The 22,277-nt window shown below is 38.2% G+C and overlaps 1 protein-coding gene across 2 annotated transcripts in view; it reads right to left on the bottom strand.

The window, feature by feature from the left end:
- Positions 1-17,820, bottom strand: part of ntrk2 (neurotrophic receptor tyrosine kinase 2) — an 82,939-nt gene extending 65,119 nt beyond the window's left edge. Inside the window, exons 1-13 of one of the 2 annotated variants that reach the window (XM_020705849.1) lie at positions 17,221-17,820; positions 15,158-15,232; positions 13,995-14,066; positions 13,374-13,442; positions 12,673-12,821; positions 6,607-6,740; positions 5,314-5,446; positions 5,077-5,148; positions 4,715-4,942; positions 4,410-4,436; positions 3,960-3,971; positions 2,278-2,315; positions 2,080-2,179 (exon numbers count right to left, since the gene is read on the bottom strand). In XM_020705849.1, the coding sequence (XP_020561508.1) occupies positions 2,080-2,179; positions 2,278-2,315; positions 3,960-3,971; positions 4,410-4,436; positions 4,715-4,942; positions 5,077-5,148; positions 5,314-5,446; positions 6,607-6,740; positions 12,673-12,821; positions 13,374-13,442; positions 13,995-14,066; positions 15,158-15,232; positions 17,221-17,465 (1,354 nt within the window). In that variant the 5' untranslated portion in view covers positions 17,466-17,820. The remainder of the gene's footprint in view (positions 1-2,079; positions 2,180-2,277; positions 2,316-3,959; positions 3,972-4,409; positions 4,437-4,714; positions 4,943-5,076; positions 5,149-5,313; positions 5,447-6,606; positions 6,741-12,672; positions 12,822-13,373; positions 13,443-13,994; positions 14,067-15,157; positions 15,233-17,220) is intronic. The other variant, XM_020705850.2, reaches the window with a different exon arrangement.
- Positions 17,821-22,277: the final 4,457 nt, after the last annotated feature.

Genomic DNA, 22,277 nt, shown 5'->3' with positions numbered 1-22,277 from the left:
ATGACGAAGTGCTGTTTGTTTCAGATTAGCACTTGCTGTCAAAGGCTCAGTCTGACTTTTTAATGCTCCACCTTTCAGTTTCTCCCGTCATCCAGACACCTCAGCATCAACATGTCACACAGCACACATCTGCACGTGTGCGGAGGGTAAAGATGATGGGAGTTTTTCCTCAAGAGTAGGATTGAGAATAGAAATCAGAAAGAATGAATACCCAGGGGGGGGTAATCAGGAATGTAATCAGAAAGAAGGTGAAATATGAAAAGTGCACACGCACAACCAAACACAAACACACAACCTATAAATGGTACATCTGTCTCTATTCAATGTTCTCTGGAGGAAAAGAAGAAAAAAGGGCTCTTAAGGTATGAATTGCACACCTGGCAGTCCTTTCAGCGTAAGCATTTGCATTTCTTTTGCTGATATGAATGTCAAAAGTGAAGCGTCACTATCCCATGGGAGCAAAAGAGAAGTTACAAAAACAACATTATTCCTGACACAACCATATCCTTTAACAGCAAAAAAATAATAATAATAATAATTCTAGGGAACTGCTTTCTAACTTATTTTTAACGTCATTTTCCAACTAAATCAACTAAACCTGCATGGAAAACACACACAAAAATACTCTATGAAGATGTATACCCTGATTCCACCAACAAAACTGTTTCCCATTGTTTACTCATATTTACAAGAAAAATACCAAATATTTCAAATCTTTCCTTTTGAGTGTATGAACTGTTAAAAGGTCAGTAGGAGCTGACAGAGATGTTAAGGTTAGTGCACAGAGGAAACAAGCATTCAAGCCAACTGTGTTCTAGTGAGTGCACATGCGAAGTGTTCACCAGCAGATCTACAACCCACAGGTTATAAGCAGAGAAGCATCTATGAACAGGAAGGATTCGTGGATACATGATGTGCTTCATAAGAAATTTGAGGGTGAAGTTGTAAAACAAATAAAAAGTTCATGTATTTATTTATTTCTGGTTAAAATGATTATAACACTAGGTTTTGGGATTCAAAGATTGTGATCTTTTGTTTGATCAATTTAATTGAATTCTATCGTTGACCACACAAATTAGCTTTCGAAACTTAGGGTCTCGGTTGACTTGTAAGTGCTCCCTGGTGTAATTTATCACAGTGTAAAAGTACACAGACTCTTACCAAAGGGAGTAAGTGACTCAAGCGTTGTGAATTCTAAGTTGACCATAATACATCCTACACTGCAAATGGAATGGAGTGTGGATTGTTAAAAAAAAAAGATTAAAAGATGTGTCATGTGTGTAAATCTGCTGTATTAGGAAGGTATAGATTTTTTTTTTTTTTGATCAATGTTTTTGTTTTAAAAGTTCTGTTGAGAACGTAGTAAAAAGGTTCAAGTCAAATGTAGAAGTCACAGAAACATGATGCCTCAGATATTAAAATTTATTGATTTTTATGAAAAACATTACATCTATTTATAATTTGTTTTTAATAAAAATTAAAATATTTATTTAGTTGGTTTATGGTTAATTGTGCTTCTTTTTTTATTTTATTTTTACATCTGTTCAGTGCTTTTTTAGGGAAAACTCGCTCAAACAAGCAGCTGTTGTAACCTGTGTATTTTGTTTTAGCAGTTTGGACAACTTTAGTCGTCGGTCCACAACAATGTTTCAAGATTTCCCCAAAAGTCAGACCAAATCTGGCATTTTGTGTAAAAAAAAATCTTCAGTGTTTAATAATGTGCTATCCAAGGCACTTTAACGTTGGAAGTTGGGTCATCTAGACCCACTAACAGTGCGCTAAACCTTTTTTCTTCAATGATTTGTGATCTTCACTGGTGTCCATGGATTACATGAAATCTTTCCACCTTTGTCATGGTAGGGAGAACACGTCAAAGTAAGGGTGGGGTCATCTAAGATAGCACAAGGGTTACAATCAAGTGTTTGGGTTGAAGTTCTTGTATATCCACGAAGCCCCCCTGTTTCATCTACACACCCAGAGAGAAACTGCTACCACTCTGCAGTTTGGCCTTGAAAATCCATTCTGTTACGAAGAAAGGAGATGTTTTATTCTACAGGACTTGATAGTTAGTAGTCTTACCTTTGATGCCAAATTTGGAGTTCCCTCCAAACTTGAGAATAACCAGCATCAAAAGGAAACCCGTGAAGGCCACAGCAGCGATGCCCACCACGACATACACCTGTGCAACAGCAAAGTCCAGAAATCAATCAAACTAAACGTCACATAAGGCAAAATACATGTGACTGCCATTTAAATGAGGGATGAAAGGTGACTTACAGCTACTCTGTCTTCTGGTGGATTTACAGTGGGGCTGTCTGTTGACAGAAACAGACAAAATATGACATATAAGTGACTTTTTTAGTTATTCAAAGCTTATTCAGAATCAGCTCATGCAGTACGACCGAGTTTTAGGACCACCATAAAAATAAAAAAATAAATGAATAAATGTGCGACAGTATATTTGTAAAATTATGATAATAATTTTACAAAAATAAAGTCATGTTAGAAAAAAAATGTAAGAAACCTGTGAAAATAAAGCTGTAAATATCTGAGAAAAAGTTATAATTTCACAATAATAAACCCAAAGTCAAAATAAAGTAAAAATAAAAAAGATGTAATTCAGCAAGGACTGGAGAAAAAAACCCTTAAAGAATGCTTTACAAGCATAAAGAAAATCTGAAGCTTGGTCTTTTTTCCTAAGGAAATGCAAACTAAATAAAAATAAAAGAGCCACAGTACGTAATAGAGGTGTAACAATTAATTGATGAATTGATTTATATTCCTATGTTTCAACAGGATCAATCTGTCTGAGGAAAGTTGTTAATCGAATCAAATTCAATCGACCAATAACATTAAAAAATTTGTTTCAAAATAAGATAAAACACTAATCAATATTGGAAAATACCATTTGGATTGAGGCACGGTATAAATATAAATACTACCACAGCGTGGTAGACTGTTCTTACAATGTTTCCTTTGGATTACTTTGATGTGGAAAAACAAACTTTATGGAACTAAAATGTGAATGGATTTGCCATTTATTCTTATTTACATGTTTTTTCTATTCACATTTAACCCTTGTGCTATCCTAGGCACTTTAACGTTGGGAGTTGGGTCATCTAGACCCACTACACAGTGCTCTGAATCTTTTTTCTTCAATAATTTGTGATCTTCACTGGTGTCCATGGATTACATGAAATCTTTCCACCTTTATCCACCTTTGTCATGGTAGGGAGAACACGTCAAAGTAAGGGTGGGGTCATCTAAGATAGCACAAGGGTTACTTAACACTTTTTGCAAGAAAAACTAGTAATCGGGAAAAATTAACCTGCACTGTTCAGTACTCAGGTGTTTATCTCTGAGTCACACTACTTGAATTTTGGCTAAAGATGTCCTGGATCAATTTTAGCTCAGTGAATCGGATCGTTTTACAATGAACCTTCATCGACCATAAATCGTATTGTCAACCACAAACTATGAAATGGATCAAATTGTTGTTAAAACGAATCGTCACACCCCTTGTATGTAATGTAACCATCCACAGCCTGGATTAAAGAGCACTTGATGTAAACGTCATGAAGAAATGAAGACGGGAATATGACACATTCAAGAACTGTTTGCTAAAATCCCAAATCCAAAGAAAATTTTAATCCTAGGGAAAAAAGTACAGATGGTTCCAAACATGCCAGATGTCTCCTTGTTATTTGCTATTAAGACTTTGTGTTATAAACATATCTCTTCTATTTAACTGAATTGTACGGTTCACAAAAATAACTGTCATTCATCCACTTTACTTAAACATGTTCTAAAGCCTGTTCTTTAAGCATCATTGACAGAATGCACCACCCGCAAAATGAGCTAAACTGAATTTAGCAGTGATCCACTGAAAGGTGGCTGTCAGTTCAAAAGGTTGAGCTGCATGTAAATGAGGAGGGTGAAAAAATTAAATGTAACAGTACCTGGTGTTTGGTCTGTCCATGAAGTTGTGGAAAGAAAGACAGACACAAAAATCAAAACAAAGACATTTCAGCTGTTAGATTTCTTTACATGCAACACGTTACACCCAGTTTAGTCAACATGCCTGGTCTGTGAGCTTTTTTGTAAAAGAAAAAACACAATAACAGCAAAATTATGAAAACAAACAAAATAAAGCAACGCACAACGCGACAAAAAACATTCTATCAGCATGCACAACATCTAAAAAAGGACACAATGGAGAAACAGTGGCAGTGCTGTGTACATCTACAACGCACCCTCAGCAACTTGAGAGACAAACAGAAAAAGAAACATTTCTAAATTGTAACTTTAGCTTATTAAAGAAGACAGTGTCAAAACATAAAAGCTGATCAAAACACACAATTTAAAACTTCAGTATGGGTTACAGAACACTTAAATAAAGTCAAACTCACCATAGTAGGCTGTGTCTGGCCCTAACTCTGTGGAATAGAATCAAAGCAGAACCGTACATATTTATGATTCATTTTATTTTGATTTTCTCCATGAACAAACTTCACAGACTTCATCTGTAAAAGTAAATAGACTGGTTTGTGGATTGCCTTTCGCCTAATACTCAGTTCTCCCCTAAATAATTGTATCTAAATAACAAAACATACATTTTTAATAATGACATTTTGGTTTTATATTAACACCTATGTCATATACACATATTGCACTTGTTGGCATTGTGTAAACAGGAGGTGAGCAGCATCCTGACCTTCCCAAGGTTGCCTCATGAAGTGAGCATCCACTTCTTTCTGATCCATCCCGTATTCGTTTGTAACCACAAGTCTGTATCGGCCGTTGTTGAGGTGTGTGGGGTTGTCGAGTTGCAGGCAGCCGTGATATTCTCTCTCTGTGATGTCATGGATCATCGTCATGATGTAGGCGCCCTCTGTTACCTCATTTTCATTTAGATACCACTGAAAGTGGGGCACCGGGTTTCCTGCAAAGATTTTGTTTATGCAACACATGTAGCTATGTTAATTTACAGATGGAGATGGGTTTGTATACATAATAGTGACTTCAATCAATGAATTCCACTCACATTATTACAAAACACTGTTGTGTGTGTCATACCTGCAACACTAAATGGGATGCACCAATGGTGGTCAGGAATTGCATCACTTAACTTTGTGATTTTAGGAGGAACTGAGTGAAGAAAAGAGTTAAAAAATTTAACCTGAAGAAAAAGATCTTCGTTAAGACAAGAGCATATAAACTCATATACGGTAATGATGTGAAATATTTTTAAAAAACCCAAACAGACAAATGAAACTGCTTTGACATGAGGCTGCTGACAAATGGCAAACATACAAAGAATGTCCAGCTGCAGAGAGGACTCCTTCTCCCCTACAATGTTCTCAGCTATGCAGCTGATCTTGCTGTTGTGATCCAGTGACGACAGGTTGGACAGCCGCAGCACCGAAATCTGTCCTGACGTCTCAATCTAAGCAAGAACACAGAATAAAATATGCTAACACACAAATTGTTCTTCCATTATTTGTCACCAAGAGTACTTAGGAATCCTTTATTTTCTTTTTCTGCTCCACTTTGTTGAAGGAATTATTTGTTGCACAGCAGCGTAGCACTTGAAGAGCAGAAAATAATTGAGCTGCCGAGTAGACTATGGTATCTGTGTACACCCAGGCAGTCTCAAAATCTCTTTTGAACATTTTTTGATCTGAAACATCTGTTGCTAATCTTTATCTCTTTACTGTGGTCAAATTCTCCCACAGGTACCAAGGTAAATATAATCTCACTGATTTCTTTGTTTTTTTTCGTTTGTTTTTCATTTTATTCTTTTCAAGGTTATGCTAAATTAGGTGAGTTCTAAATAAATGGTTTGTTGTAAATTAGCAATATATGGCATGAAGGGGTTAATTATTGTGTTTAGTGTTTTTCTCACATCTACGCTGAATGTGCTCCAGAAAGCTTGAGGGGATTAAAGTGATATAGGGTATTTACTATACTGTAAGTGAATTTGAATAGGATACTTAAAATGTGCTTCCTATGGAACTGTTTAAGCAAGTTGTGGTCATGATTTTTGTCGATCAAGGACTTCTTATGTTTTTTTTCTTTTTGTGTACATTATCATTTTTGTGTTGTTGCTCTTTTATTAACACTTGAATTCTGTCTTTATATATATTTGTAAAAATGAACAGCTTGAATGAATGAACCTTAACACAAAGCCCAACAAGAAATCTACAAATTTAGAACAGATGTCAAGGTCAATACTGAGATCTTCCAACAACTGACGGCTCGGATTCAGAAAGTCTTTAAATCTGATCAAACAGACCTGAATAACAGTGGCAACTCAAAACCAAAGTACCGTAAATCATTTTTGTGGCAATTTATGTCTCTTCAAAGTGGTCTTGGCAAAACCCTGAAGAAAATGATAAGGAAGAAGATGGAAATGGAAAAGTACTCTGATTTGGACTGATCTGAAAGTTGCGGCGGAGATGCTGCAAACTTGTAAAAACAGGCATGACTGACACATATTTTAAAAACAATTACTCATTTCATAGTTATTCTTGTATTGTTTTTATTACATGTTTTTTTGTGTTTGGGAGCATGTCTGAAAGCATGGTTGTGCTTGTTTGAGCTTACCTCATAGTTAGTGGCCAGTGCCATGCTCCAGTTCAGCTCAGGTGCGGGCACTCCAGAAGTCGTGCAGGACAGCTCCAAGTTCTCCCCTTCTTTTACGCTCGTTTTGGATGGGCTCAGCGTTGCCATGGGAACCTCTACACACAATCAGGGAGAGGGAAGAAAACAATCAGGGTATTGAAAAGGAAAAAAAAAAGAGGAAGGAGGTGCAGAAATGAAAAAAGGCAAACTTAGGATTCATGACCATCTGTTGTCTCTCCAGTTGAAATACAAGGCACGTAAGAACCTAAACAAGACAAGTGAAAAAGCTGGCAAAGCACACATCCACCGCTGAGTCAAAGTGAAAAGAAAAACACACAAAAACCCCAAATTCAATCTCCCTGTCTACCACTCTTTTTTGTCTTGTTTTGTTGAAGCACACTCACACCAATTAAATAGTAAAACAAAAAAAAAACAGAGTTCAAACACAGCGATGGTTACACCGATTACTAGTGCGTGTCTTCATCTAAATTGATTGGACACAGTCTGAAGCCTCTGTCAAAGCGAAGACACTGATTACTCTGTGTGTCTGTGTTTACGTGTGCCAGCCATGTGTGTCCGATGACCGGAGTGTCACCGATGAGACTCAGTCTCAACCTTACCACTATTGCCCCCTGTCAAATGACAGAAGGGAAAAGACAACAAGTGAAGAAAAGAAAAGAGAAGCATTGAGTGCCGAAGGCTAATTCAGATAAAGCTGGTCTGATTCCTTATCAATTCCTCTCTTCTCCCCCTCTTACACCCTGTTCTGTCCATCGTCAAAATACTTATCTCCTGGGTAACCCACTTATCGCTACGACAACTCATTCAATCAGCATGAGCTGCAGTAAAGACCATTTCATTTCATTGGCAGGCTCGCCACCTTATCAGCACCACAAATCTTAACTGACTTTGAGTGATTCAGCTTTTTACCGGCATTGTAACCCTTTGCTGGTCACAACCAACGAACAATATTTACTTGTCATAACAGGTTAAATTGCGTCTCAGTAGATTATAGACTTTTTTCCTGATACTGTGGCTTGCACAAGAAAAAATACCAGTGTGCATTTTGGAAAAGCAAAAGTGAGTTTGGGAATAATTTCATGTACAGAAAAGTCTTTTTTGCTGGCTTTGCTTTATATTTTCAATGAGAGTTTACCTTCAAAAGCAATTTTTTGTAGCAAGTTATGTCACTGACACCTACACTCAAAGTTTGAACAAGCCTGACCTAGTAAAGATAATACTGAAATGTATGGCAGTATAGAATTTTAGCAGCTGGATGGCTCAGTTGGCTGCATGTAGGACTGGCGCACAAGAAACCTCTGCCAAACCACCTGTCCAAATCAAACTGATTCGCTGTGGCGACCCCTGAAAGGATAAGACGAAAGGTGGACAACAACAACGGCAATATAGAATTTTTAATATTACTTTGAAAAATATAATCAAAGCCTGTCAACTAAAGCTAATTTCTATGTTTTCAAGTGTTGATGAAGGTTCTCATTCATCCAGGTGACATGGTCTTGATGTTGAATCATGACATCTGGACTTAAAAACTCCTTTTTTTTTTAAATGTTTCATCACTCATCCAAGGGGCTTCATTCATTTGATCAAGTTTGTTTTAAAAAGAGATCACCCAGCAGTAAGGATGTATGACTCACATTTACCAAACCACGGGAACAACCAGTTCCGGGAAATTCAGTAACGCTACATAAAATGAGAAATTGCAACCAAATTATAACTCCTTCATTCTCTTTTGATCTTTTAGGAGAAATAATAATCTAATACGACAATAGTTTATTTATTTATTCATTTTTTAATATTCCAGTTATGGCTTTAAATGGTTTTGGAGGTAATTATACCTTTCTGAACATATATGACAAAAGATAATAACGGTAATGCAAGCTAATTACAAATTAATAAATTATTTCCTCTAGTAAATTTATCTAAAGAAGGAAAAACTATTAAGGTTCATGGGGGAAAACAGTGGGTAGCGCCTTTGGAGTTTGCATGTTCTTCCCATGCAGGGGGGGTTTGCTCTGAGCACTCTGGCACAGTCTAAAAACATGCTTTGTAGGCAAAATAGTAACTCTAAATTGTACCTAGGGGAGTGGCAGTGACAAATGCAGTTATAACCGTTTTTATCTTACTTAAAATTTTCATTTAACTTTTATTTTATGTCTGAAAAAATGTAGTCTCTGGAGTTTTTGTCTGTTTTAAGCTAAGTATTTTTAGGAATCGAAGCAAATATTTTTTGAAATCTTTAAAAAAAACAATATTTTTGGAAATTAAAAAAAGATAGATAGATAAGAGATTTAATTTTTTTTCCACAAAAAGGATCCATGTGAATAAAAATCTAAAAAAAAGTCAACCTGAAGTCCAGTTTATCAAGTATGTGTGGAAAATGTATCACACTTTTGTTCCCCTCAAAAACTAACCGCCTTCTTTTCACATTGAGCATGTACTGTGAATGAACACAGCATCCACTGGCTGATGTGATTCTAAATAAATGCTCATGGCTCATGTAAACAAATGACATCCCCTGTTCTCTGAACTGAAACTCTACCACAGGATGTCTTAGAGTTGTTGTGTCAAGAGCCATTGCTGACAGCTCCCTTGATAGGCTGCAAGAGTCCTCAATGTATCATGTCAGAGAAATGTAAACATTAATTGCATGAGTTGCGACTCCATCGTAGAGATGGATGAGAAGAACCAAAAGCAAAGAAAGAGCGATAGACTAAAACATGGCCAGTAGGGTCCCACTGCGTCCCTTCTGTATGTTTGTTGTGCAAAATGGAAGTGAAATCAAGAATGATTTAAAAAAAGGAAAATGATTGGAATATTTACCAATAGTCTTGTTAAACTGGTAATTAAGTGTATTCTATGGTTACAGCCTACCTATAAGTAATCTGCAGCCCTTTTAGCTTGTGTGTTAGTGACAGGTATGTTTCTGTTTCAGTGGCATATGGCATCCGCTAAAGCATGCAGGTTGTCTCAGGTAAGAGTGACACATCTTTTTCAATAAATGTAATTTTTTTTAGTTCTTACTTTGATCAAACAAATGCTGTAATTCTGTAAATAAATAAAGTTGTGTAAGAAATGCGACAAATGGTACAATTTGATAAAAGGCCTTTAAAGAGCCTTAGAAATGATGTTGCAGAAAGCTTCACTACCCACATCTGTGCAGCAAGCAGACACCGGCACATCATTTGAATTGTTAATTATATTCAGCGTGACGCTCAGTAGCTTTATCTGTAGTGAAATTGTCTTTGCACATAGCATTTTTATCGCATTCACTATGTTTGACATCTGCACTTTGTTATAAAGGTGTTCTTACTGCACTGTTTTATAGCTAATTTAGCTTCATTTTCAAACCAAAGTTCTCCTTTGAACAAAATTTGACTTTAAACACAACAATACATCTTTTAAATTGACTCCAAATTCGTAAATCTAGGCAGCATTTATTCATGTGCGTCTCTCTGATGCCATGGTGCAGAGGCAGAGGGGTTAACCTTTGATCAGAAGAACGCAGGTTTGATTCTTGACCTACACGCCCACGTGTCTCAGTGTCCTTGGGCAAGACACTGGACTCCACATTGCTCCTGGTGGTTGGTGCCAGTGTTAGTGTAAATGGGTAAATCGGACTATGACTGTAAAACAGTTTGGGCATTCTAAGAAGGTAGCGCTGTACAATTATTTACCATGAACTATATTTATCGTTTCTTGTCTGCATGCCATTGATTTTGTGACTCTTCACTATAACATTAGCCAATCCTTTATGCTGTTTACAGCTTTTGTGTCTTGTTTGTGATAAACAATCATCATTTATCATATGGATCATCTATGTCTGAAAACCAAAATCCAACATCCTCTGCCTAAAAAACAACTATAAGCCATCTTGCCTGTTTGGGCTTTAATTCTTTTGCATGTTTGGGTTTTTACTTTAATTAAAAACAGAATCTGAAAGTGTAAGTACTTAAAGTAAGGAATTCTAGGGAAAAGGAGGAATAAATGTTAAGGTCATTCCAGACACACGAAACACACGAACTGGCATGGAGACAGTCACGATCCGAGCGCACCTGTGCTTTGATGAAGCCTGATTATCATTTTCACAGTGTGGGGAAAAGAGCTGAAACAGCTGGATTGTGTTATTTGTCCACTGTAAAATGCTCAGCAAGTGTATTGAGAAATGTGTGTGAAAAATTTCCATGCATATTTAAATTCTTTTTTTTAATGCTGGCAGGCAAGACAATACAGAATTGAATAACCTATAAAAACACAAATTCAGGAAGGAAAAGTTTGTAATTTTGCTTTTTTTCAGTTTTAGTCGATGTTAGTATGAGAACACCCACGGCTGGTCATTGTGTTGGTGGGTAGTTTTAATAGTCTGCTCATCAGCCTCTTTTGGGTGACGCTCCAGCAGTATGCAGTCGTTGGACCAAAACAAATGGCAAAATCAGTGTCAGCCTCGGGGCTCCACTAGGCATTTCCTCTCCTTTGTGCCCTCCCTCATAACGTCACTGAGAAATGTTCAGACACACAGAGAAGGACTCACATGAATCAGACAAACAGATGGAAAATGGGAAATACAGATGAGGCACGACGAACAGCAGTTTGGCCAGACTGAGCGGCTTTTTGGTGTGTCACTCTTAGCCCTGGGGCAACATTTGGCACCCCTGCCCCACCATGTCCTCCTCCTCATCTGTCACTCTGCCAGGGGGTCCCCTGCCCAAATTCCCCGAGGCCATGCTTGTGTTTATACCAGAAATAACTTGTGCTAATGGAGGAGAGGCTGAAAGAACAGATCAATAGGAGTTATCAATTACGTTAGCTTCCAGTTAGTTGACTTATTGTTTGAGTCTTGTGTGTCCCAACAGGCCCAAACTATTTTTGACCCAATCATTTGCTTTGTCACCCAAAAATGGCCCAGCACTCAAAAATAGATTTCATTATTTTGTTATCGTTTTGATGTGCAAATTAGAAGTCAAGACTCATCAATCCACAAAGGTCAACCCTGCATATTTTGACAATAACCCTTTGTTATTGTTAAAACTCCAATTCATCCTGATGTCAGCTGATAAAAGCTAACAAGTCCAGAGGATGAGCTGGTCCGTGATCTTGGGTTTTCAAAGAGGTCGGGCTGTTATCTGACCCTACTTATGAACAGAAGAATCCAAAATAGAAAGAGTCATGAAATATTCATGCAGTCAACCTAAAGGATTTAGGAATAAATTGTCAATTAACTGCTGACACTCATAGCTTTGAGTTTGAGAAACACACTTATGTGAAAGAACATAAAAGGTTGGTGAGTCTGTCCTGGAGTGACAGCAAGCTTGTGGTCATTTTTTGCAGAATAAAGCGAAAGGTCTTTAATGGCTCACAAATTAAGAACTTTGGGTTCACTCACCCGAGAGATTATTTCGGTAATGAACTACAACTATATGATTATTCAGGAAAAAATTCCATAAAATGTGCAGCAATGTCAGTATTTTAATTCTGTTAAATTATACATGTGTATTTTCTCATTACAACTTTTTGTCTCCATAGTGTCCTACGCAGTGACCCTTTGACACCAAATGTATCAGATGACTAAGGCGCACACATTTTTCTTATGACAACTAATCTATACGTCACATAAGAAAAAAAACTGCAGGAAACATAAAGTACAAGCCTGTTTTTGTTCATGGCATTTTAGTGACACTTTTCAAGCCACTTTAAAGGGAGCAAAGTTTTTATACCACCGTTTTATTTGTGTGGTTGTTGCTGCTTCTACATGTCATTTTGTTTACAAAAATGACAATTTTCTGTGTAAGTAGAGATCTGTGAGTCTGCAGTCCAGTGCATGGAGGCCAGCAGCCAGCAGGTATGGATAACTCATTACTGCCGGGGCTCTTGTCAGAACATGAGTTGCTTTTCTTGAACAGGTTTTCCCTTAAATGTTAACAGCAAACATCCCTCCCCTATTTCCTTGCTTCTTAAACTTTGCATTCTGCACACCTTGTGAATGTTTTTCCCCTTCTGATGTGGCGTGTGTGTGATTGCATATGCACTTACCACAGTTAGGCAGTGTCAGTCTTGACAGCAGCTTCCGGGCTCCTCCATCCTCAGTGCAGCGCAACTCCTGAATGTCTGCTTCTTCCCCTAACAACAGCTTGATCCACATGTTCTCACAGGAGCAGCGCAGAGGGTTCCCTGACAGAATACTAGAACATACGTACACGTTCAACAGAAACCACACGAAACACTGTGCAACATATACAACAGGCTGAATCCAAATGCCAGCTTGAAACTTTTCTGACTCAGGTTCTTAGGCGCCTCCAGAGGTTTGTTTTGTGTTTTTAGTTTTGACTAATAAATACAAAGTAAAAAAGTAAGGTAAATTCTGTTGTTTAACTTTTAATCAAAAAACATAAAAAAGTCTGTGTGTGGATCAAGCTGTTGGATAGTGCATTGCTTTGAAACATTGTCTTTATACATTCAGGAAGGTATTTTGGTGTCAAAGAGTTTATTTATTATGAAACAAATTGCTTTATCTTCATTTTTAAAATCGAAAATACTCATACATGATAGAAGCTGACAAAACCTATAGGAACTGCAGTGTTTTGAGACAATAATGAACTTTAGATGGTACGTGTATAAATATCGTATGTTGTGCCTATAAAGTTAAAAAAAATCTTTCTTCAACATTTACTTGACATTATAAATGCTATGAATGTCACTTTATCTTAAAAAGAGGCTGGTTTCTCTGAACTTACAGATATGAGATGTTGAGGTGTTTGAATATCCTCCAGGACAGAGATGAGAGGTTGTTATCTTTCAGATTCCTGCAACAGAAATTGAGTGTCAGGAGGCGTAAACTGCATTTGAAACTCCTTACAGCAGAGTTGTTGCATCAGGTGACATACCTATTTTAACGTACAGCAATCAATCCAGTAGGCAGCCTTTATTAATGGTAAATGGCGTCTACTTATATAGCACTTTTCTACCTACAAGGCCCAAAGCGCTGTACAGTCACAGTCACCCATTCACCCAGTCACACACACACATTCACACACTGGTGGTGGTTCCGCTGCCGAACACTAGCGCCAACCTCCCACCAGAGGAAAGGTGGGGTTAATGGTAGTTAATGCCTAATTAAGCATTAATTAATAATTAATTAAAGCATTAACACCCACTTTTATGCATCACTTTGCATTGACATTTTTAGGGCTAAATAGTCAGATGTACGGTGGCCCAAAAGGGTCACAACACAACACATTAACTTTCCAACAGATGCCCCTAAAATCTCAAATTATTAAAAGTGTTCTTTTAAATTAAAATTTTAAATTGCCCATAATGTATTAAACCATTACTACTTTACAAAGCACTTTACTCACAGATATTGCAGCTTGAGGTTGTTCTGAAAGGCCAGCTTTGTTACGTAGGTTAGTCTGCTGTTGGTCACCGTTCTGATACAGAAACACACCAAAGTATTATTATTTTCATAAGCATCAACATTTCACCAAATGCAACTTTGTCAGTGTTAAATACAAAGCTCTGATCAAGATCCAATGCACCCCAATGAGGTATTAAACATGTGAAAAGGTCTCAAGAGATCTTTTCAAGCAATTTTTTTTTTATTATTAAAATTGGAATCAGCCACAAGTTCATAACTGTTGTAAACATGTATTCAGTGAGTTTATTATTTTTTCATGAGGAGAATATTTTGACATTTGCTACAAGTTCATTTACATTAGCATACTTTACTTTTCTTAATTGCATAAATAACTAAAATCCACCTTCACTCACTCTACTGATTTTTTTTTCTTGAAATTAAAAAGTATTGATCTAGCCCAAAACAGTATTAGACCATTAAGACCTTAATCTTACTCTTTTGTATGAAAGAGAAGTGATAATCAATGCAAAGATCTAAGAGTCAAGAATGCGACTACAGCTCAGTGCATTTAGACAACCTGAAACTCAAACCAAGCAACACATTGTAAAAAAAGATGATTGAGGTGACTTAGAATGCAGCTTGATGGTTGCTGCCAGACAAGCAGGACTGAGTATTTCAGAAAATGCTGGTCTGTTGGAAATTCTCAGGCACTGCTATCTCTAGAGTTTGCAGGGAAAGAAAATCGGAAAAAAGGATAAATATCCAGCGAGTAGCCACCACATGGAGTAAAAAGTCTTCCTGATGACCAAAGGTTTGAGGCAAAAAAATTCAATAGAAACTTAAATGTCCTTGTATTACAATCAAGATGTCCAATATAGCAGAGACTCAGAACAAGTACAGCACCAGAAGACCACATCACAATGCTGCTTCTCTCAGCTAATAAAAGAAAATCAAAACTGCAATGAATGCTAAAAGATTGGAGAACTGTCGATTCCTTCTGCAACACTTGTGTTTAAAGACAATTTCCCAGCCCTTTGTTTAAACTTTAGCCGCAGCATCTTCAACAAGTCTGTCTGAGATTGGCTGATGAATCTATCATTTCAGTTAAGTATATTGACCAGAATGTTGTAGTCGGTGTGTGTACATAAACAAAAGCAGACTCACAAATTCCTGAGGTTCTTGTAGCGGTGCAGATCTTTGTCATTGATGGAGGAGAAGCCACTCTGGTTTGCGATGTAACTGTCAGTGGATACAAGGGTAAGTCAGAAGAGGCCATTTCTTAACAAATGGTAGTGTGCGCAAAAATATTTTCACCTGGCACAAAACATGTCAAACCCTGAAAAAATACACAATCTATGCACTGAGGCTATAATTTTCAGAAGACAGTAGACATTTGCAGTAAGTAGGGAAACAGAGGAAGTGTTTTTCTGTTTACACTTTTGAGCAAAGGTGGAGGTAGAACAGCTGGCATAATTGACGCAAAAATGTGAAGGTATAGACAAAGAATAAAAGTGCAAGTTAAATATTTGAGCTTGAGGATGGCTTCCCATGAAATTTAAATCGAAATGAGGAAAAATATGAATTAAACAGAATAGAGCACACTCTCCTCTTTTAGTGTGAAAGTCACAGCAGAGCTCCTTTTACAGCAGGATCCAGTTTAAAAACTAGTGTCATTAAACTAAAAGAACTATATCCAGTTAAATATTTATTGGTTAAAAAAAATACTATTTTCAGCTAAATTATTTGCTAATGTTTATGATTATTAATGTGTTTCTCATTCAGTATGATGTATTGTAACCTAACAATTTGGCCCTTTACTAAAATAGGGCATTATTTTGGATATTTTATACATATTCTGCTTAAATAAAGTTGCTTAGTGAGACATTTTTCTCCGTCATAAACAATTTGTAAAAATATATCAACTTCCTTGTTGATTCCCATTTACAAAGTTGACCAAGAAAAAAATTCATGGAAATTAAGCTATTAAAATAAAAACAGTCTTTGACCAACAAAACAGATGGTAAATACATTATAAAATTTTATGTTGTGTTTTCCCCCCAAAACGCTGTAAATTCAGAACAAGAAATATGAACCAGTTCAAACTTATTTTAATCACCTTCATCATCCAGAGATTGCTCCATTATCTTCGTGAATTAGAGCAATTAAAAGATCAATAGCGCATAAGTGATGAGCTGCACTGACATAGAGAAATTGCACCCAAAAAGCGAATGTGGTTGAGTTTACTACATTAAAAAAATGAATCCTGACACCTGTCAAATTCAAACCAGAGCGTGCCATAAAAATCAGATAAGCCAATTAACGTAAGAAGCCGCGGAGAGCTCTCTCCTCCAGCGTTTGGTGAGTCGCTTGGAATGATTCTTATTGCGGTCATCAGTAAAGTGTCTGTTTACGTTAGCCAGGCACTCGATGAATGCTTTGAGACTTACTGCTGCCTCATTTAAACCGCGGCCAAGGCTTCTCCAAGGCCAGCGATTAAGGTTATTTATCTGACAAAAATCATTATCAACAAGGTCGTTTTTATCTTCGCAATGCACGTTGCAGTTTTCCATGTCCCTGTTCTCCAATAGGTTTCTTTTATTTGTAGGCCAAATGGCGTCAGATTTTAAATGTCATTGGAAAGGGGGGGGGGGGGGGCACGGTGCCTTATGTGAGAGTTTGAGAAGGATGGGGCACCAAAATAAAAATAAAATAACAAATAAAGTCTTGGGCTCCGAGATTTCAAGCACGAGCGGGATGCTGACTTTGGAGAGAAAATCATGGCTTCGTTTTGCTTCAGCTCCCTTGATCCATTCAAACAAACTCATACAAGCCATCTTGGGAAGTGTTTGTGCTAATATTTGCATTGTGTCTCATGATGAGAGCGAGGCGTACTATGCGCTCACACGAACACACACGCGGGCACCGACGCGCGGAGGCACATGCGTCTGTACGCACAGTCAGCGCGTTATTGTCTCCACAATCAAGTCAATCCGTGTCATTAGCTGCTCAAAGACTGATGACCTGCGCGGGGAACAAGTCATTTTTTTGCAGTGAGGCTCACAACTGAGTTTGATTCTAGGACTCTAAAATTACTATATGTGATGAAAAATATGACATCCTTTCTTGGTGTTCCCTGATCTCTTCTGGTTAAATGGCAAAAGCAGGTCAGATAAAGGTTCCGAACCGCTTATGTTCATCCTTTAAGAAGATGCTGAGGAAACACTCACATGTCGGTGATGTTTTCCATCTCCGCGTCGCTCTGCAGGGAGGGGAAACTGCTGATCCCAGTCTCCGGGTCCACGCAGGAAATCCTGGTGCTGCTGCAAGAACAAGACGATCGGCATGCCTCCGCCGACATCCAAGGATCTCCCGAGCCCACAGCCAGCCCCCATGACAAAAACCACCACCACAACAAGCACCGCCATGACTCAGACCCAGAGAGAGCCCAGCTCCCGGGTTGGTACGCGCTCATCTCGTGTGCCAACTTCAGCTACAAGGCTCGCGGATCAGCCCCACGGCCCGGCCCAGATTGGCTGGGATCAGACCCCGGTGCGGCCAGTCAAGGAGACGCGAGATGAAGCACACACAAAAAATCCTGTGCTGAGGTGGATGCAGGCGGAGCAGCAAAGCTAGAAACCCATTGGTCGTCCTTTCGATGCCAGACGGAGAAAATATAGCGTGAAGGGATGAAGATGAGCGTGGAATCCAACGTATAGACAGACAGTCAGTCAGTCAGTCAAAGCTTCACTGCCACAGAGGCGATGGGTGCCAAGGAGGCTCTCTCCTCCTCCTCCTCCTCCTCCTCCTCCTCTGTCTCTTTCAGATGTCACTGACCGGAGCCTCCTGAACAAAATGCGCCGCATGTGACTGTCTGCCGCTGCTGGTGTGGCTTGGGTGGTGGGTGGGTGGGTGCGTGAAATGCAAGGAGAGTTGGAAAAGTATTGAAGAAGAAGATGATGCGTTCCCGGATCAAGCAGATCCTGCAAATATGCGAAACCTCATCGATCTCCAGCATAGGGAGATGTCTGTTAATCTACTCTCGAGGTCTGATGGAAAAGTCAAGTGCAAACGCTTCTGACAAACTAAATTTGTCTCTAATTTATTTGAATATTGCATTGGTATACACTGTCCACTCCAAAGAAACAGCTGCTCTTTGCCCTTAACCTGACATCATCTTAACTGACACATTCCAGGTACCTAGTTCAATTTGACTGATGGCCTAGGACCATTGCCTAAACAAGTTCAAGGTGCTGTCAGTGTTGATGCTGTAATTTTGAAAATCCTATTCATCAGCAGAGGTTGCCATGGCAACTTCCATCTGATTGTCAGCAGGTCTCTCTAAACCTGTAAACGGGCAATCAATAAAGGAAAAAAAAAATCTAGGCAGCCAGCAGACTTCAAGCCAGTCAGATGCCAAATATTTAAGATGTATGGAAACTTGAAAATGCTTCATTTGCAAATGAGCTGGAGTTTAAGTGCAAGAGGTGCACACCAGACAAGGGAGGCGGAGGAGCAATCAGTAATCATCAGGTCTTTAACTTGCATATACAGGAGAAACATCATCTAATTAAATAATTATGCCACATTTCATAATAGCAAGAAAAAATGCAGCCGCAGTTACATCAACATTATGTTATAGGATTAAAGGCTGCATGGTTGCTGTACACATCACCCACTGCAATTGGGTTTTTAAAGTCCCTCTCCAATCATCTTTCAATCAATTTTAAGATATATTTTATTCCCTGTGGTCTTTCAATTATGATGATGTCTTTTTCAGCCGAAATTCAAAAACCTGTGCCGTTTTCCAGGACATGGTTTCTGCAGAGTGGCATTAGTTCATCAGAAATTCACCTCTGAGTTGTTGACGACTATTTTTGTGGAGTAAGCCAACCCCCATTTCCCCTCATCTACCTAGCTTACAGCCCCTCACGCCTCCAATCTAACATAAGCGGTGCAACGAAAATGGCGAGCAATATCTGTGCTATTCAGCCGTTTTGAACCAGATGCCAGCTAAGACAAAGAAAACTAAGACGCACGTGGATCTATTTGACTACAAGCGGATGCTTCTGAATTGAGCAGAGCTGGGAGCTTGTGGCTTGCCATAGTAAGCTCTATGTCATACTTACAAGCTTTTTCCGACGTAATTTTTTCCCTTGCTCCTGATTCACAACAATTTGAATAAAAGGGCGACAGTGGCTCAGGTGGTTGAGCGGGTCGTCCAATGATCAAAGGGTTGGCGGTTCGATCCCCGCCCCCACCAGCCAAAATGTCGTTGTGTCCTTGGGCAAGACACTTCACCCTCCTTGCCTCCAGTGTGGCTCCACTGGTGTGTGGATGTGTATGAATGATCCCGGTGATGGTCAGAGGGGCCGTAGGCGCGAAATGGCAGCCACGCCTCTGTCAGTCTGCCCCAGGGCAGCTGTGGCTACAACCATAGCTTACCATCACCAAGTATGAATGAGGAGTGAATGAATAATGGACACAATGTAAGCGCTTTGGGTGTCTTGAAAAGCGCAGATAAATCCAATCCATTATTATTATTAATAAATAAATACTCAGAAATGCAATTTTGAAATTAGTTTGCGTTAAAAATGTCTTTCATCATGAGAAATATGCCCGAAGAACATGTTAAAAACACCCAAAACACGATTTTAAAGGGACCAGGTCTTTAAGAGGCATGTAACTGTACTGCTCCTATGAGTTTCACCTTGCATTTCAGAAAGCCTCTCCATCTGCCTTTGAGCAGCAACAGTCCCCATACCTCAAAGCATGTGAGGAGTGCTCATCTCTCCTACTCAGTGTTCCATCCCCATGTGCTGTTCAGATGTGACGTATGTGCTGACGCACAGACAGTGCAGCTGAAGAAAGGAGTGCAATAATGGATCCCTGTTTCACCCAATCTGACAGATGCTTTACCTATGAAAGTGAGTACACATCTACACACGCTGCAGCAGTGTGGGTGTCCTAGTCACAACACTGTCTTACAAGAATTCTGCTGTAAGCATGCTTTGTCCCCTTTTAATAGTTGTCAGATGCCTGGTCACCTGTGCTGTCGCATCAGACGGACGTTAATGATATTTATCACAACCAGTAGAGTTGTTGCACCACAGTCAAATATGTTGATACAAGATATAGGGTGTCTTCCTATCTCCATTACTATTATCAATTTATTTTGATTACTTCTAATGACAAAAAACCTTTGTTTTCAATCAGTTGAGCAGTCAGTCATATCAATAATCCCTGCTGTGTCAAAATCATGTTGTTGTGCTGCTGAGATAGTATATGTTAAAAGCAACTCAATTGTTTCCTTATAATTACATTGTTTCAATTGTTTTTAGAGCTTTGGTGTTACATTCTACGCACGCTTTTTTGCTTTGAATTTAGATATGATGCTGCAAATTAATCATCTACGTTGCTGCATATGAGTTGTCTAATTTCAATATTTTGTGTTATTACATCGCTGCTTGTAAGCTGCATTCATGCATCACAATAATGCTTCCTTACTGCAGGGCTATCTTTTTTTTCTACATAAAGATTGCTTTGTTGCTGCAACAAAATTACATATTTTCCCCCTGAAAAATACATATTAAGAAATTCTTATTTGGATTGAAATCCAGTTTGCTTGAAAAATTGGCTTATTTCAAACAAGTTCAGCAATAAAAACAAAAGGAAAAGGCAATAATAATAAAAATGCATAGTTATATCAAATCTATTAAAGATATTCATTTGTTAATTTGATAAAAAAACAAATAAAAGGAAAATTATGCTATCTTCTCACATAATATTTTTTTCTAATTGTAGATAGACATATTTGCACTAATACATACAAAAATGGCACATTGAATCCATTAAATATAGTAATTGAGAAATCAAGTTTGATTTCGTTAGTTGCTTGAAGGGCAGTTGGGAAGAAGTAAACCAATATAATGCCACCTCAATTGTGTTTTACATAATTTTTTTTTCTTTACTATTTTCCCATAACTCTCCTTATACCAAAAGGCTGTGCAAAACACAAATGTAAAAGTTCAGAAATTAAAGGTTAATGAAGGTACTGTTGAAGGTAGAAAAAGATGTGTGCACTATTTAAAGCTATACAGAAAAGCCAATAGTTGTGTTTTTGTTGAAAGTATTTAAAAGTGCAGATATAGTAATTGCCATTATCTATGGATAGATCAGCTGTCATGACTTGCTAGGCGAGACAGACCCAGGCGCTGGAACCCGGAAGGAAAACACAGGTGAGTGATAAGGTAAATAATAGAGTTTATTTTCTCCTGAATGCGGTAATTGCGGTGGCTAGGACTCGTGGCGTGGCTGGAGGTCTTGTCGTGGCTTGGAGTTCTCAGGATTTTCAGGGAGGATTAGGCTGCTCTTGGAGAAGTGTGACTCAGGTGAACACTCGTGGTTTGAAGTCCTGTGCGAGAAGTAAAACAAGATTAGCGAGGAGTAAAGACACATGAGCAAAAAGGTAAACTCTAGTGACCAGACTAAGCACCATCAAGGGCAACGAACTGGTGATGAATGCTGGAACTGGATCTCCTTATGAAGGGCTGATAGTTGATGAGGTGAGTGTTCACAACAGGTCCAACTCAGGAAGCAGAGCACAGAGGGGGAGGAGAGACTGCCAGAGGCACCATGAAATCAGCAAGTGAAAGTAAAATATCTAGATTCTTTTTTGCCCATAACAAAAAACATAAAACTTTATTAAGATGAAAGATTAACTTTTGTTTTTTGTTTTTTATTTTAGCATCAAAGACAATTTTTGTGTGAAAGAAAGTTCAGAAGAAGTACAGGGAGGTCTCACGATAAATTTGGCAGAGGTTTTATTTAAAGCAGTTCAAGGCCCAGGTTATATTTTGATGAACTATTTTACTGGATAATAATTAGAAATTTAATGTCTTTAACTGTTTTGATTAACAGTTGTAAAAACAGATTAGTTGTACGGTGATGAGATGTCAGTGAATGACTATCACCTACTATTTTGCATTATCAAAGAGCCATTGATATCCCAATAAAATTAAATTTTATCATGAGTCTTTGTTGTGTGTCTCTAATCAACTATTGCAGTTGTTAGGTGTTGTTCCATTAATCATATTTTTATAATAAAAAAATAATAATAATAAAAACTTTTTTTTAAAACTGTTATGGTCTATAGAGTATGGGACTGAACTCACAGATGGGTTAAATGCGGAGAGCAAATTCCACACACCTAGGTGCGTGATAGCTAATGGGACTTTAACTGGGTCTTTTTGACGCTTGTCATTTTCGAATGAGATCACATCCCTGT

Source organism: Oryzias latipes, chromosome 9 (assembly GCF_002234675.1).
Source record: "Oryzias latipes chromosome 9, ASM223467v1".
NCBI lineage: Eukaryota > Metazoa > Chordata > Actinopteri > Beloniformes > Adrianichthyidae > Oryzias > Oryzias latipes.
Note: the sequence above shows the minus strand (reverse complement) of the source record. Positions and strands in the feature narration are given on the sequence as shown.